This window comes from Rhopilema esculentum, chromosome 4 (genome assembly GCF_057945365.1).
Source record: "Rhopilema esculentum isolate cy_ngs chromosome 4, ASM5794536v1, whole genome shotgun sequence".
In the NCBI taxonomy this organism is placed as follows: Eukaryota; Metazoa; Cnidaria; class Scyphozoa; order Rhizostomeae; family Rhizostomatidae; genus Rhopilema; species Rhopilema esculentum.
This window is the reverse complement of record NC_142818.1, coordinates 9,684,834-9,703,324: the sequence shown is the minus strand read 5'-3', so window position 1 is coordinate 9,703,324 and position 18,491 is coordinate 9,684,834. Positions and strand designations below refer to the sequence as shown.

Genomic DNA, 18,491 nt, shown 5'->3' with positions numbered 1-18,491 from the left:
CCCTTTCTTCGTGAGACCTGTCTCGATATCCGGTATATCTCACCTGAGAACAGTAATTATTTTAAAAATATTTTGATGGCATACTAAATTTAGAGACCTTGCAAGAACAATATAGCCATTGTTATCAATGGCCAATCGATGATTGGAAACCATTGCAATGTTGCTGTCTCGAAAGCAAAGTACGCTCTCAAGTTTACAAACAAGTCGAGGAGAAACAAACGATAGAGTATAGTAAGTATTAAGTTATTAAGAACAAAGGGATGTCTAAATATCACCTGGTTGTAAATTCAATGACATCACGAAAGAATAAGTTTCGCGAAGACCGAACCGATAACATTCTAGCTGCTAAAGAAATACTTTGATTAAAAACAATATTTATCAAGCTATTGAGTTAGCTTTGGTCTTGTTTACCGTTCAGGTGATAACATTATCTGAATCTTAGTAGTGACACTACCTGCAAAATAGTTTACAGAGAGATAAGGGCCTAATGAAATATATCATGGAAATTATTGAAACGATTATTTGAGAAGTGAAGAGAAGTGCATACCTCCGATTCCCTGGAGAGTTTACGAAATAATTCATCGTTCTCAAACTTCGTTTTTTGATCAGGTACAACTCGTGTCATGTTTAGCATCAAGGCAGTAACATTGCATTGAGACTGTGCTTTCGTGCGACAATTGGGGTGCAAGCTTGGGTTTTCAAACATGCATTCATATTCAATAATTGCGTGAAACCGCAAAAGAATTTCGTGCAATGGAAAGCGATCATTTATATCGCTTCGAGTTTTAATTGGACAATTTGAAATCTATTGTTTCCCCAGCACATGTCAGTGTCTGTCTGAAAATAAGTGGTTTGGCATTGATCAGAAATGAATGATTATTATCAACAACACCTTGCTAAAACTCAAACGCGAACTAAAAAACTCAAAGACCAGATTAGATCAGTTCTATTCCACGTTTTTTATTATTTTGCGCTTAATTTCAATTTCATCCTCACGTATTTCTTATTTTTGTATTCGAATGTCCTGTGTATCAGTAGCGTGGATAGTGGGAGTCAGGGAGAAGGGGCCAAAAACCCCCTGTAAACAGTTACTTTGTTGGAAAACTTCTGGTCTCGTCGGAAATTTAACATGGATGTTTAGTTTTTTATCCAATTGATATGGTTTATATTTTGATAGGAAAGATTTTGAAGCTGAATAAACATAAGAGTATCTGATGAATGTGCCAAAAGATTTTTCATTTCAGTTCTGATGTCGTTATATCATGTTCAAACTTATGAAAAAAGATAAATGCTTATCAGATTTTTGTCGGAAAATCTGAGTTTCTCGCCCCTCCAGTTTCTGTCCTTGATAAAGTAATTAAAGCCTCCGTACCAGTGATGTGCCTAGACAATTTTGTTTTGGGGGGGGGGGGGGACCTTCAGAAAAAGTGACGAACTTTACTTTTTTGACCGATTATTTCTGCATAGAAAATTCATTAACAATGAAATAAATGATCATATACACACTAACAAGTAAGAGCAAATGATGGCTTGAAAAGGAAATTAAATTTGCGGAAACTGATATTCCTGGATTTCGCGTTTTTGGGTGAATTCATGAGCATCTTTTTGCGAAAAGCCAATTATCTGCTAAAATGAATTACAGCTTCTTTTGAGCTCTTCATAACAATAATTGCAGCTTATAAAATTTTCACTAATCTATAGAATTTTATAAAAATTGAAGCGTAAATATGGTTGGAAGGCCGCCGAGAGGTTTTAGAGGCTCTGGGGCAAAATGGAAAGACGATGCCCCAGAGACGATGAACATTTTTTCAACCACACCCTTCAGATTAGCTTAAAATGCATCTCAGAAAAATTCTTGCAGTTATTTCTTGCAATCTTTTTTTACAGTCATTAGCTTGCCTCTTATAGCAAGTTATTTGCGATACCCTCTTTTTTGTACGAACCAGTGAATACGAGTTCAGGCTGGCTGTTTTTTCAAAAATCTGAGGGTTGATTGTTCTTAATTTGTTCTAAAATTAAAAAAAATAGTGAGATTCCTAGCGTATTCGCTCAAGGAAGATGTTCAGGCCTTATTTGCCAAAAAAATGAGTGAGACAGCTTTCATTTGCCGACAAGATTGAAAAATCACCGAAAAAGCACCCACACATGGCTAAAAATCCTCGTTTATAAGATAAAACGTTATTCAAAATTGCATTTTACAGTAGCTCAGCTTGTTCTTAATTTGGTTTTAACTTTTGACCAATTTTGAGGCTTATGTTCTTATAAAAAAAGAGTGTATTACAAAAAAGAAAGTAGACTATGGCCAACCATGAACAATAAAATGAATGAATTGCAGGTTGAAATTTGGTCAAACTTCCTAATTAATGCTAGGGTCAGCTGCATGACCAACTTTGATTAAGTTTGCAGACATTTAGGGCGTGACGCCCTCCCCCACGCCCCCTCCCCAATCGGCACATCCCTGCTCCGTACCTGTAGTTGGCTGTTGCAATCGCATTTGTAACTGTAGTTGGCTTTCTGTCGCTATTCTGCTATTTTTCAATTTTAGCTTAGCTGTAATTTTAGCTCTAGAGTTTTGTTGAATTCCAGCCTGCCTTGTTTCGAATGTTCTCATTTTTAGAGAAATCTCAGCCTGATGTTTCTTTTAAGGGTGATTCTTAAAAAACGTGTATCTTTGGTAACAAGCTCCAGCTGGGATATGCCACAATGCATTTTTTTTCAAAATACCAAACTCTACATTCTATCACAAAAGTGATAAGTAAGTTTCCAACTAAATACCCACCATTGCAAAGCAACTAACATGCGCAAACATTACAAATTAAAACCTGTACTATATATTTTATATAAAACTAAAAAGATTTATTAAGAACATCAACAATCATGACTATAAAGAAATAATGCCCTTTTGTATCGATGCGTGCGACACATCCCCCTAAATATTATTGTGTCTTTTGGTGCATTTTGCTTTGATTCAGTAAAAAAATTTGGTAGTCAGTAATTATCAAATTATGCCAAAATTTTACTTTATATATCTTCTTATCTTCTTTGCCTTATAGTTAAAAACGAAATTGTAAAAATTGGCGTTCCTATCATTTTCTTGGCACTTGAAGGGTGTGAAACCAAAATCCAATTGTTTTCCCACACCTCCCATCCTTGCTTTTGAAATCCGTCTCTGCACACCGAATACTACTTCTCTGCGCTGTCAACTCAGGTACTCGTCTAATCAGTCAATACTCTATTTTTTGCAAAAATATTTTAATTTTTGTCCAGCCTCGATAGCCTGAACAAAAGTTAGTTTTTAGCCTTAATATGTTCTGAAAGTATCCTTATTTCTTCAAACCTGATATGGTTTGCATTGCCTGCCCTCTAATAAAAACCACGCTATCTCAAAAAACAAAATACCAGTCGTGCGATCCTTTGTCACGAACATCGTAAAGCAGGTAACGGGATGAAAAATGACACACGAATATGCGAGCTACAGCTGTGCAATATTATTATGATATTCTTAAAAAGTGGATGGTTCTGAGTCTGGATATTCTTATTTAAATCCTTGTCAAAAATAAATGTAATCATCAATCAGTCATCATCGCTTAGTCAATGCACAACATCACACAGCCAAACACTAATCAATAAAGCAATAGATATTACAATTCTTTTTACTTGTTTTTACTACTTAGAAATCGTTCTTTTTACTTGCTTTTAGTTGAAAGGTTTAGGTGAATTTTATGGGGGCCTTATCAATTTTTGTTCTCGGACCTCAAAAGAGCAGTTGATGGCCCTGCCTACTACATGTGTTCTTTGTTATGAAACTTTTGGGGGTTTGGTTGGGGGCAGATATTGTTTTTAAGCAGTATACCGTTTTTTGTTTCGCGGGCCCATGGCGCCCTCACATTTAGGTCATTGTCCTAATACGTTTGTCAGCTTTATGAAGGTAATAAGTAAGTACCAGTCAAGGTAAACAATATGCCTCTTTCCCAACGTTAACTTGCAAGGTGCCTAATTATTATCTCTTGACCACATTTGATCTCTGTCCTTAACCCTCGATAATAGAACGGGGGCTTGCATTGAAGAACAAAAGGTCTCTGAACTGGTTACGACTCTATCGACAATGAAGGTTGTCAGAAAGATTTGAATGTCACTTTAAGATAAAAAACAAATCGTCAAACAGTCATTTGCCTCAAGATGAAATTATGAACCTGCAAGTTTTACCTGAAAAGTCCATCTTTCTTATAGTTCTAGCGAGAATGAACTAGAATTTACAGAATAGGAAAAATACCTGGTTTTCAGGGTTTGCTTTACCCGACCCCCGTCTTACCACCCTACCGTGACAGGCTTATGCTCTTTTGGTCGATCATATTCTAAAAAATTTGCATTAAGATTCAAGAAAATCTAGCCACATTTTCTGTTGTATGAACTTTTACTTTTGATTGAAACTTAACGATATAAGTGAAGCCATGAAAGTTTTGATATTTTTTCAACTATTTCTAATAGCGGTTGCTGATTCGAACAAATATACTGATTCGAAATGTACGAAAGATGAAAATGGGCAAGAATTCTGTGAAAAGCCTGTCGAAGAAGAAGATGATGAGCCATGTGTCTACGAGGATCCAAAAGAAAGTTTGTTTCAATGGGATCCGGTCGAGGTAAGGCTAACGTACGGTTTTTCGAATCAACATCTCTGCTTTCTTCTAGGTATGGCAGTATCACTTTAGTATATTACAATTAAAATTTAACACAATTACAAATATAACATCGCCCAAAACAATACTGTAATGAAGAATTGAAAATAAAGTCTAAATTTTGAGCTACTCAGCTGCAATATTCCGAACTTTCAGGAAAGGCAGAAGATCTTCGAATCGTCCTAATTTTGAATGATCGAAAAATGGCCTTAATGTTATAGTGTAACGAAAGGAAGCCTTTTCTTATCAAATTGAAGAAGGTGTTATCATTTACAAGGCAGTTGAATTGTTTGATTCTTACTGTCATTAAAACAGCTGATCTGTAAAGCTGTGAATAAGTCGTATTGTGATGCCTGGCCTTAGCTTTTAACCATACTGAAAATTTATCTACATCATTCGTGCTGGGAACAGAAATTTTTTGAAGCTAAGGCTGGTAAGACCACTGATAACAGATGTTAGAAATGTCTGTAGTCCTAGGGCAATAATTCTAAACAGAATACAGTACTGGAAATTGGTTTTTATCAAGTAGGTAAGTATTCAAATGCGACTAAAAAAACCAAAGCCATTCAAAATAAACAGTGTCAAAGTGTCAGAGGTACCATCAATAGGTCGAAAGATCGTCTTTCTATAGTGGCCTTCTACAGATACAATCCTGTTTCTGTTGGCCGATCCACAACTGGGTATATATTTTCAATCGTGTTCTTTCGGACCCTTATTCTGACGTTTTTTACTCTGAGGAATGTCAGACAAAAAAGCTCTAAGTAGTATGTCCTGAAATGTTTGCTTTTTCAATGCCATTTTCAAGATACATTTCTCTCAAATATTTCCGCTTGTTTAAAGCATACAAGCTGCATATTATTACAGATGACATACTTGCTATATTTCATCATATGCTTTTTTCGACAGACCTCTTGCTATCGTTATTTGCATTTTTAAATTGTTAATTTGTTGATTCTCAGTCTCCAAGATATACACAAAAGAAAAGTCTTATATTTCTGTTCGCTACTTTATGCTCGAAAATCTTCAAATCAAACTTTTTAACAGCCCTTTATGATTCCTGTAGCTTTGTATAGGCCAGGACACATATTGTGAAGGGCCTTTATTGCATGCCTGCCCCCTCTCTCCAAGAAATTTCCGTTTACGTTTTTTTCGCTAGACATCCTTTTTGTCACATTTTTAATTCTGAAAGATTTAAAAACATCGAAGAGCCAGGAAAGTTAACATGTCATTTTAGCTGCTTGCAAGTCAAATATCAATTTTTTCCAATAAATGCGATTGCTGATGATTTAAACGGATTGCTACTGGTTGCACGTTTCCTGGAGACCACTGGTGCAGAACAGACCAATCACAAATGCCTCAACGTTAAAAAAGTTTTAAGGAAATAATTTTATTCCTGGCATTTTTGAGCATAAATTAAACACTAGTGAACATTTATATGTTACTTAACGGCTCATTAAGACAGTTAAAACAAATATAGAATTATTTTCTAACATCTTACAAAAACTAATGTCATTAGCTGCAGGAATCTCAACTTGCTCGGAATGAAAGGGATTTTCAATGAAAGCTTGCTTTTACTTCTCAACCCCTTGAAGCAACAAGGAATTTTTTGACACAGCAAAATCATCGCAGCAGTCTGGCAAAGACGTTTTGCTGGAAAACCAGTCTAGAGCACGTTTATAGATCCCCTTTTTTACACAAAACATGGTAACTTAACAAGCTGTTAATCAAATAAGCAACAACATGATTGATCACATAGATCGAGCAACTCATGTAGCGGGTAATAACTGATTGAATATCCGCAAAATGTTTAACTAATTACTGCGTTTAGGAAAATGTAAATTTATGTAATTTACGCTCATTAACAAGACGTTCTGTCACATTCACCTTTACTGTCAATTCTCGATTAAAAAAAAATCTACCCTTTACTATTGTTGTGTGGACCTCCATTTTGTTTAGAGGGCTCTTGTTCAGGATATTTTCTTGCCCAAAACATTTTCTTTTGTTGACATGATATGGTAGACACAGATGATAACTCACTGATCCTAGTCACATTCCCAAAAAGTTACTAAATGTAAAATCATATTGATAATATTAATCATTATCAATTAATCACATAGTCTTTTAAAAGAAAATGCTGAATATTGAGAAAGTATTCAACATACACTCATTTTTGCTTATAAGAAACTGGCCATAAGAAACGAGTACTGGACAGTCAGAAAAAATTAAGAAACTTCAGTACTCGAAGCAAAAAAGTTAAGAAACTATTAAATCGTGATAAAACTGAGAACAACAAAATTTTGTAAAATCCAAGAACAAGATTGCCCTGTTGGTCTAGAACTTAAGACACAAGAGATAAGAATATACTTCCCACATCAAAAAAAAGCATCGGAACGGAAGCGAATCTCTTGATGTGATAAAAAAGTCACGAACATTTCATAATATCATTCATGGCATCATAATTAAGAAACTCTTAAGAAACAGTGATCATTGAAATTTCCAGATCATTAAGAAACTGGAGTACTCAACATCGACCTTTGTTTCTTATAAAAAAATGAGTGTAGTCGATAATGCTTATATTCAAAAAAATATTTAATGAACAGAAGTAGTCAACTACAAAAATTATCAAAAAATTGTACTGACAAACAATAAAAATTATCATGAAAAATGAAGTGAAGGCAAGAGAAATTCAAAGTAATAAAAATAGTTGAAATATTAAAGCAAAAATCATGGCTGGGTATCAATTCGCCAACAAATAAATCACTGTGTGGATGAGTCGATTACAACAATTATTTCCGGTTCATGTAATGTTTACTTCATGCTATCTGTTTCAATATGGGATACTGTGAAACTATGAATTTTTTAAGACTGTCGATGAGATGTAGTCTTTGCTGCTTTAAAGTCATGTGATCTTTGACAGATTGTCATTTGTGCATGATATATCATTAGGAGTGTCTGAATTTTATGGCTTACATTGAGAAAAGTTTAAATTTGTATCTGTTAAGGTTGGTTATGTCAGAGAACTTGAGCTTGAAGAAGGAAAAAACTACAAGATGATTACAAAAGCATTGAGGCCAAGACTTTTTGGTAAGTTCCAGAATTTTTACTCAATGAAAACATCAATTGAACCATTCCTTTAGGGGTGTAATAGTTTTTATTTTGCTGACGATAATGAAAAAATAACAGGATATCGTTTTAAAACTGAGATAATCTTAGCAATAGAAATTTTATTGATATAATTTATTGTCAATCAGCTGAAAAATGAATTCATTTTCATGGTGAATCAACTAATGCGACCTTTTTATCGCAACTAGCTTCATTTTTTTGAACAAAAGACTGTCCGATCTTTTGATTGTCTAAACATTTCATCACCGCTAAAAGGAACAACCTTTCAAAGATTATGTAAGAAATAGTAGTTGCTTTGCGTAAAACGTATCAAAGCCAAGTAATTTTTGATCACCCTCATTCAGCATCTTTTTTTGGACAATATTTGAAGTCCAAAGTTAATAGGACCAACATTGAGTGCCTGTAATGTTTGAAGCAATAGAGACCAGGGTTATAACGACTAAACGTGAATGCATGCTTATAAGGAAATTGAACCTTTCAATGCTATGCCGAAACAAAAAATGCAAAAAGACTGTCTATGAATGGTTCAAAGAATACCCCCTATTTTGAAAGATTTCGCCTCTCTTCACTCTCAGCCTTTTGGGATATAGAAAGGTTGCTTTGTCCCCATCTAGGGGGTTGTTTGGTGTTAAACATTTCAGATGACTTTTAAGAATAATTCTTGTGGTTTAGGTTTTAGGATTATAAAAGATTAAAAATTTCTCTAATTTTATCAATTTTTTGTCAAGTTGTTTTTACTTTTTATTCAGTTCCGTGTCGTTTATTTGTTACAAATTGCTAAAAACACTATCTGTAATATCGATTCTGACACCTTGTTTCGTCAGAGTATTGGTTTTCATATTTATGCAAAAAGTGTAAATTTATTCAATCTTTTCCTCTTTTTTATTGCATAGAAATTCCAGACTTTTTAACAGAGGATGAATGTGAGCACATAATTGCGATGGCAGAGTCCAGTGGTATGCAAGCGAGTGGTTTGCACATGGATGAAATCTCAAGAAAAAGTCAAAACCAAGTACATGGTGAAGCAACATTTTCTTAACCTTTTTGTTTTTTATGTCCATGCCCGTGTCCGCATCTGTGTTTGTGACAGAGTCCGTGTACATGTCCGCATCTGTGTCTTTGACAGAGTTCGTGTACGTGTCCGCATCCGTGTCCGTATCCGTGTCCGCATCCGTGTCCGCATCAATGTCTGTGTCCGTATCCGTGTCCGTGTCCGTGTCCGTATCCACCCCTCAGATTTGAAAATATTCTTATCAGAGGCCTCAAATTTGGTTATGAAATGCCATTACAAGCTTTCTTTTTTTATAATTCCTTGCAAGTGATCACAAAACCAAACGAATTGCTTGTTCCTCTTCCAAAACATTAGAGGTACAGATATCAACTAAAAGAATTTTGCTTTTCTTTTCTTTTGAATTTGCATACCATTTCTTTTGAATATGGGTATTTAAATCTTTATTTTTGTAAGCAAAACTTGTATTCAGGCTTTTCTCTGTAACGCTTTTTACAAGACCATGTAAAGCAGTCTCAACAGACTGACAGGGGCTGTCGTGGTTAAACAATGTAAAAAGCCACGAAGAAAATAATCTAATTGGTGGCACAGAAAAATGTTTCCAAACCATGTTATCGCGTGGAACTCGTAAGACTTTCAAAAATCTTGTCCTTAGCAACAAGGATGCCTTCTTTTTTGCAGGACGCTCAAAAGCTGAGAGCAATGTTTTCTACAAATGGGACAAGAATAAGGACGGAGTTATAACGGCTGAAGATGTAAGTAATCTTATTTCAAATAACTGCACAATTTTTGCTGTCGTTTACATGCAAAAAAATCACCGCACGTTTGTAGCAATTTACTCTATACAAACGTAGAATATGTTTGATTTTCATTGAGTTTCTGCCTTTATTTGAGGGGTGACCAGGGACGGATTTACCGGGGGTGCGACCCCCCCCCACCCACACTTATTTTTGTTCGATAAATTTTGCTTCAATTCGGTAAAGAAAGCTTTGATAGTAAATAGGAATACAATGATGCAGAATAGTAGCTTTATTCATCTTCCGATCTTCTTTATCTTGAAGTAAAAATATTGGCGTTTCCATCAATTTCCAGTCACCTGAAGGGTGTGGCACAAAATCCAATCATAATCTAACACCCTTTCCTCCAAATCTGTCCCCGTGGTGACTTAATTTTGTCTAGCCTTTTCTCTATTCATAGCATTTGCGTATGGCAACAATAATTCATCTTCACGTAACGTATGATTCGTTAGCTTTTTTTAAATTTGATTTTCTTTTGATGTTTGTTTCCTTTCCTCAGGTGAAAAAGTTTGCAGTTGACACTCGATATTTGTATTTAGAGGACCAAGATATTGTTGAAATGTGAGTAATGCTTTAGAAGTGTCAATCATTGCAAATTTCCATAAATGGGAAAGAAATTAAAAATAATACAGGAATCTCGCAGCTATTTCTGCATGATCAATTCAATCATATGGATGCATCATTCTTTTCTTTTTCAATATTGTTTGGACCCAAAATGATGGTAGTCTGAATAGAAGGCTTTATTACCGTTATATTTGGTGTAAAAGTAATAATGACGCGCATGTTTTTTTATGAGGGAGTAACTAATTTCGCAGACGACCCTTGCTTGCTCTTCTTCCCTACATTGTACCTGACAAAGCTTTAAACTTCTTAAAAAATTTTTAAAATGGCCGAATACCAATATCGGGCCTAATTATTATAATGAGAACTATAACAATTATAACGTTAAATTTGTTTTACGTTGACATTACAGAGCTATGTGCAGAAAAAAATTTAAATTTTGCTACACTTGCTAATCCAAGCCGACGGCGATAACTCGAACAATCCGATTTCTTAGATCGCTTGTCCAAATCATCTTCAAACATTACTCTTAAAAAAGATTTCAACCAAGTTTTCATTTGTTATTTCTAATTTTCAGATAAGTGCGACACACATCTCTAATTTCTATCCATGTTGAACATTTAAAAAGGAAAGGCAAGGTTGGGGTTAGGTTCCGCTTATTTGTCGTGCTAAACTTAATTAAGTTCCATAGTTTAATGTAGTTTTCTTGGGCGCAAGTGCAGTACATAAGTTGAACAAGCTCCTTCGCAGCAAAGGCGCCGTTTCACCGCCATCAACAGGCAATGCACAACCATATTGCATTCAGTGTCATTCTTTTCCTTTCAAAATGCAATCGAGTTTTGAGCGAAAACAGTGCGGCGGTCTTACGGCCTAAGTTGTAGGCTTAATCACCTCCAGGTGCTTATCTAGCTCGCCTTGTGCTCAATCTTCCCTGTCGAATTCAAATTAAGCAGCAGTTACGCTGTGATTATATCCACTGAGCTAGTAGCGAGCCACCACCAGCTGCAAAGCACTGTCAATATTGTAAACACGATTTCTTTAAAAAGCTGTATTTTCATTTAAGGTTCAAAGAACTGAATATCACTGAGATCGATGACGGTGAGTGACCTCAATAATCCGGAAAAGTTTTGATAGCTAAAATGATGGCATTATGACGAGCCCTCTGCCTCTTGCTGTGCATCGACAGTCAATATTGCTCTACTGTAAAAACATGGTCGAATTTTTGAAGTACCGTCAGTGTACAACAGTAAGCATTAAAAACAAAGCAAAATATTTCAAGTTATCGAAAGCTCGATTTAATCTAAACAGGAATAATTGCAAAGGAGCAATGTTTGCTCATATTTTGGGGTGTTCGATGTATCAGGCAGTCTGAATATTTGATGAATTTTTATAAGCTGAATTTATTCCTATATAATCTATTCGAATTTTTTTTGGAAAGAAATTTAACCTCTTTTGGTATCGAAATGAATACCTTTTAGTAGTTTAATTTACATATTGTATTATTGAAGAAAGTGCACTACATATCATTATCAAATCTATTTTTTAAGTTAATATCTAAAATACACAAATCGTTCTATCCCTGCCAATGACAGTGCAAAAGACAGAAAACCAATAATGGTGCTTACTTTTGAAGAATTTACTGTTTCAAAAGGATAAACAACAATCAAGAAAAGGAATTATCTCAAAAGACATAAAATGAATTGGAAAATTTATCTAAATAGGCAACCAAGAAGAGACAGATAATATTTTAGTGTAGCGGTCAAAAGAAAAGCCACATAAAATTGTCATATCGGATAGCTCCCTATTACATTTGCAAAAATGATATCTAGCATATTATTCTTTGAATACACCTTTTAGATTGTCACAAGTAAAAGAACTTTGGAAAAGTTATGATTAAGATATTAAAGAAAATTTCGAAACAAACCAAGCTTCGAAAGTTTTTATGTTACTCAAATTATATAAATATACATCTAGATCTGCTAGGCTATTTTACCAAAATCCTACTTCAATTAATTATCGATATTCCACCAATATTTAACTAAATTTTTTTTGAATGAATAAATATCTTCATCAGTCTTTATGCCAACTAATGTTTGTAGTTATCTTTAGCCTTTTTATAGGCTTTTATGATTTTCTGCTAATATTCAATAGCATTCGGCCTAGAAGGACGCTCATAATTTTCCTTGTTAGATAAATAGTTCTAATAGTCATTTTATCCCATTGCAGGTAAAATTACTGAGGAGGAGTTCGAAACCCTTAATACAGATAGCTTAAACGAGTACCTGAAAAACCTTAGAGAGAACCATCCACGATTTCGAGATAGATTTAGCGAGCAAACATGGCTGCAGCAAGGAAGAGTCGCAGATCCAATTATGAGGAAGATAAAGAGCAGGTAGAAATTTAATTCTAAGAGGTCAATAAGAAAGATGAAATAGATATATGGCGAAAACTGAAAATCGCTTGAAAGAATTTCAAACCGCATCGAGTTGCAATAAAAACGTTTTCTATTTACACAAAGCTGTTTACTTTCTATTTACTCCGTCTAGGCCAAATTTTGATTTGTAAAACGGTGCTTGACTTCAAAACTGTGGTAGATCACCCTTTTGCCTTCTGGATTTCTCAAATGCAGACTATGTTGCTTGAAAGACTAGAAAACTGAATCATTTTATATTTTCCCAGAGTACAACGACTCACCAAACTTTCTAAAAGGATTATCGACGGTTCAGAACAACTCCAGGTACGCTTTTCTTAGTTTTCCATTTTATTGTTTTCACCACAGTGAAACCTTATATTATATTTTTATTTCGGCTGTGAATATTATTTTGGTGTTTCCAATGCCTGATCTTTATGAAAGTTTCTTGTCTTTTTCTCGGCCTCTCTCAGAAACTGTACCAGAATTTTCTTAAATTGACTTTTTATTAGTCTTCTTTCAAGTTTAAGCCCCATATATTTACTGACCACATAGAAGAATCACGTGATCAGTAAATAACGTGCAATAAACTCCTTGCTAATTAAGCTTTATTGGGTATAGTTTGCGATTCAACAAGCCTGAACTACCCCAATTTCAGAATTAGTATCTCAAACGTAGTGCTGCATCATTCGAAGGTTAACATTTCTGCTAGGTTCAAGAGATGGCCTTGTTTTTATCACAAAAAGGGATAAACATCGATAAACATGGTACTAAAGTGTTCTTTTCTTCTGACACCTTATTTGGAAATCAAATTGGTTAGTGGTAAGTTCAGGCTATTGCAATAAATCCTCTTTCACATTTCGTCAATAAAGATGGCAGACGAGAAGAACAGAATAATGTTTTGACGTTGTGCAAAGTTATCTTGCAGTGCTCTGCATTGTTTCTTAATGCCTAAATGCATTATCTAGACAAGCAATTTTTCTTTGATAAGTTCTTGGCAAGTGTTTTTTGATCGAAAAACTGCACGAAATGATTAGTCCAGAGACAAGAAAAGATTTCAAATACATTTGTCAAGTTGTCTACTAGGGCAGGTTTTCAATTAATACTTTTTCACTTGGCAAGCGTACTTTTCAAAAACCTACATTTAGTATGCTTGTCAAGTAAAAATTGCCAAATTCTCCCAATTTGACCCAGTCTTCAAGAGAAGAGACTCTTGTGAAGGAAAACCTGTACGTAGATAATGTTGGCTCGTGTAGAAGAGGCTGAAGAAGCCAGGTTAGCATTTTATTTGGCAATTTCTCATAATCTTTTTAATTAGTTATCAGAAAATCTTATCTTATCTTTAACTATTTGAATTATTCATAGATGATTGTCTGAAAGAAATTGTAAAGAGTGTTGAAAATCAACATAGAAATGATGTGATCATTTGCAATCACTCTCGGCAATTTCGTTAAGTACAACTCTGTCTGTAGGTCGATGATCTTGTAGAATACTTGGCTTTATATCGCCAACTGAAACCCATCTAATTTTTACCACGTCACAATCAAACCTTGGATAAACGAACACAGTCCAATGCTTCACTTGTTCAGCCATCTCCTTAATAATCGCATGTAGTTGTCAAACACTGCTCAATTATTGTCGAATTGTTTTTTGCTATCCCATATAAAAGTTTACACTAACGATGTAAAAACTAACGAAATATTTTGCTATATAAAGAAGACGATACCAGGAGGAACAAAACATCATGACTACTCCTTGGTTTTTAACATGGACCTAAAAGACAAATACAAATAACTAAAAGAAAAATTGCAAGAGAGAATATGTTTAACAAGAGAGATAAATTGCAAGTTTTTGTTTCTTATTCAAAACTTTTGGAGGCATGGATAAATTCTAGCGTTGCTTTGATAATTTTTGCATTTGAATAGAGAGATAATTGTTCATGGTCGTACTGGATGAATTCAGGAACTTTTTATTTGAGGGCCTTATTAAACCACGAGGCAACAATATCGCATTTACACTGCTGCGAAGATCCCGTCTGTCTGCTTTATGGCAGAGCAAGAAATAGTAATGGTGTTCGACGGGGATCAAAAGTTTTCATCAGATCATTAATTTTACTCGTTGTTCTGGGTTATGTTCAGCGCTAAGAAGTTAATTAACTAAATGTTGTGTTTGTTCGCCTACATTCCATTTCACAACGCCAAACCTCAAACTTCTATCACTATTTTGAACAAATTCTTAATACACAGATCAATTGAAAGAAATATCAGAGACACGGAGATGTTGCCTTCTTGTAGCTCGGATTTCTATGCAACCTTTTACTCGACGTTTTAGTCTTTGAACCAGCATTTTTTCTCAACTATGCATAAACCGTTCCAATAACTTTGAAGCGCGTGCAAAAAAAGCTAATCTACGTAGCTACTACACGGTTTCGAAAAATTGCGGTATTTTTTCGTAATAAAATATGTTTTATCCAAAGGTAATCAGAGTTAGTTGTATTCGCTGTAGCGTGGCAATTTTGTTTTGCCTGTATCTCCAGTTCTATCAAATACCCAGATAAAGAGCTAATAAGATAGGTACAGGTTTGTTAAAATACGCGTCAACTTATCTTTCAAAGTTAACCTAGATAATTTTTAGGCAAAGGTTCAGCCGATCCTTGATAAAAACTTCTTAGGATTTTAATTTGTTTGCTCTTTGAAAAGGGAAACGAACAGCTGCAGTTTTGTGTTATTCTATGTTGCTTCGATATTGCATATTTGAATGGTCATTGAAGTTGTGGTAGAGCTGATTAAAACTGCGTGAAGTTATTTGTAGATTCAGGCACTCCTGTGCTTTGCATTGAAAATGCAAATCGATTTTGTGCGGTTGAAAAAACCAATATTTCTGAATCATGAGGAAAGTCATTTTCTTAAACATTTAATCAAGAAACTGAAAGAGAACTGTGAAAACATCTGCTTCTCGGGTTGCTTCCCTGTAATTCGCATGATAGGATCCTTGCCTTTAACAAAGCATCAACCTATAAACACATAGAGCGTCAAAGTAAACTAAATTAAGTTAGAAATTATGTTTATTCTTCATTGATAATGCTTGTTTAACAAATGTTGTATTGTTATGTAATTTTAGCCTTTGTTGCAGTTAGGGCTTCATATCAACTTAACACTTACTGAAACTGTAAGGAAGAATTGTCTGTCCTATGTTTTCATATCTTTCCAAAAATAATTTGTTAGAGCTGTTCAAAACTTTGTTTACATATTTAGACCACGCCCCTGCAGATTGGTATTGCAGGGGCGTGGACTATAATACAAGTGTTGACTTTGGGACTTTTGAAAAGCGTTGTGATGCTTTGCTCTATGTTTATAGGTAAATTTTTCTTTGCTGTTTGTATGGTATTATACACTACCAGTCTCTTTACTTCTATTTAGCACAGTGAGTCCTTGGCACCAACGATAAGACCAGCTTTTGTTCCCTTTTTTGACGCAAGGGCCAAAGACGTCTTTATCTGGGAACTTTGGCTGAAAAAGACACCTTTCCTGCTGTTGATTGCAACAAGAATTAGTTGCAGTCGTTTATTTTCTTACATATTAAGTATCTGTATTGAGTACTGCTTGTATCTGCATTGCGAAAAGTTATGGCATTATGGTAGAAATCGGCTTCTGGGGGGCTGTTTGCCCGATAAATTTTAACCTAAGTTTATGTTCAACTCATCTGGCGGTGCTAGACTAGATTTATTTGCTTAATAAAATCTCAACTCAGGCTGAGCTGACTAGGTCATCTGAAAGGCACCATCTTTTATGCAGACGGATTCTTAAGAAATGGTGCTATTAATTTTTTCTGGACTTTTTGAAGAATATTTTCTTGCCCTTTGACACGGAATTCATAATCAGTAATATCACCCCGTACTGTGACAACTTTTGATCCAGTCAATAATCTTTGCTTGTTTATGTCCAGGTTGTTCATTACAACGTCAATGGGCATTATCATGCACATTTTGATGGCCAATCGAAAAAGCAGTTTGGGCATTTAGAATGCTGCCACTTTGTTGCTGATGGAAAAACAGAATGCAGACTTTGCAGGTAATTGCCTCTTGGAAAGTTACTAAGCTATCGTATTTACATTACTCACGATTAATGAACGCGATCATCTGCGTTTGCATTGCGATGAGCATTTTTGCGTGTCAAAGCAATCTTTCGAAAAGAATTATGAGATAGTATTGATAAGTTTTTGTAGGATGCCGAAATGGTGGACTTTTCCTGATGCCGAAAACAAAGCCTAACTCTGAGACCCTGATCATCTTTGCATGTCTCAGACTTTGCATGGCAACCATACTGAAAAATTCTTCCACTTTTTTATCTACTTTTGTAGCAAACTTTTCAAGCGATTTTACCTGATGGTTCAAGCTACAACCAAACTAACTTTCCATGTTTAAGATTGTCTTGGGTGATTGATTTAGATAAAGATTAGATAAAGTTTCCATAATGAGGGACCATTATGGAAACAAGATTGTATTGACCTTTTTAATGCTATCCCTGCCATTTTTAACCTGGGGTGTTTTTAGTCTATGCTTTTAACTTCTATCTGTAAATTTTATATATCTGTACTTAGATCTTTTTCTTAATTTTAAATTGTAATTTATTTGATGGAAAAATTAAACATACATACATATAAAGAATAACTGATTTAAATTTTAGGTACATAACAATTTTGTATTACCTTAATGATGTCGAAGAAGGTGGAGAGACTGCATTTCCCGTCGCTGATTCGGAAAACTACACCCATTCGGTATGTTTTTTCCCTTTCCCCTCCAAATATTCAATGACGAAATCACCTTACTAGATACCTCCTAGGAAAATAAAGCGCAAACAACTTTGCTCAACATTCTTTTTCTCCATAAAGTACATTGTGACTACGATCCCAAAAGGCTAGCTTCTATTGAAACAAAACGCAAGTCTTATGAATGGTGATTGAAGCCAAGTGCGCTGTAAAAACTCTCGTCTGTTTTTCTTTGCACACTATGATGTCATGCTATTTTCAACTTTGAATCAATCTACTTTCTATTTTTAACATAACAATATTTTCTACTTTATTTCATTGCGACCTTCAATGCGGTAATTTACCCTTCAAAAGTAATTCTCCCACTTAAATTCAATTTTGTTATGCTTTTGTACAGGATGTTTGTAGATCTATCAGTCAGTTGTTTCTTGCTATCTAATGAAATGCAAACCGTTGCTTATAAATCATTTGCGAATGAAAAGTTTGAAAATTTACAGCAGTTCTTTATAAGATACAAATCGACCTTAACACTAGCAACTTCTCTTTGTTTTTTTTTCAGGATTTTCAAATGAGAAAAGACGGTGACTTTTTCAATCTGAGCAAATTTTGCCACAATGCTACCTCATTGGTTGCGCCTAAACGAGGCAAGGCTGTCATGTGGTACAACCATCATGTTGATGAACATGGATGGCTAGGTGAACGGGATGACCATTCGCTGCATGGAGGCTGTGACATAATCAAAGGTGAAAAATGGGTCGCAAATAATTGGATCACGGCACCAGAAGTCGACTCGTACCACAGAACAAGCTTGTATGCACTAGCAGACCATATCCTTGCTGGATTAGAGGTTTGAAACGAGCTGTATCAAGTCGAAGGTAAACATACTTGTCGCGAGAACGTTTGGGTTTAGACTTTCGAAAACTAAAGATAAAACAGAATTTTAAAATAAAACGTTTAAAAGCTGCTTAAAAGTAAATCATTTACAATAAAAGAGGAAATAGAAGCAAAATGTTGGTTTAAATTTAATCACAACCCAAATTCTTAATAAAGCTAAAAATATTTCTACCAGCATGTATTTCAAATGTATCGCATAACGTAATTTAACTCCTTAATCGTTACGAATTGAAGACTGTTAAAAATAAAACTGT

General features: G+C 34.8%; 1 protein-coding gene across 1 annotated transcript; it reads left to right on the top strand.

The window, feature by feature from the left end:
- Window positions 1-65: 65 nt before the first annotated feature.
- LOC135691002 (transmembrane prolyl 4-hydroxylase) lies at window positions 66-18,408 on the top strand (the record flags this gene model as incomplete). Its single annotated transcript, XM_065208717.2, has 12 exons — window positions 66-231; window positions 4,489-4,640; window positions 7,679-7,760; window positions 8,693-8,818; window positions 9,490-9,563; window positions 10,105-10,166; window positions 11,230-11,264; window positions 12,393-12,558; window positions 12,846-12,903; window positions 16,522-16,646; window positions 17,262-17,352; window positions 17,903-18,408. Coding segments are annotated over 12 exons (1,431 nt in total), but the record flags the coding sequence as incomplete, so codon positions are not given.
- Between the last annotated feature and the right edge of the window lie 83 nt (window positions 18,409-18,491).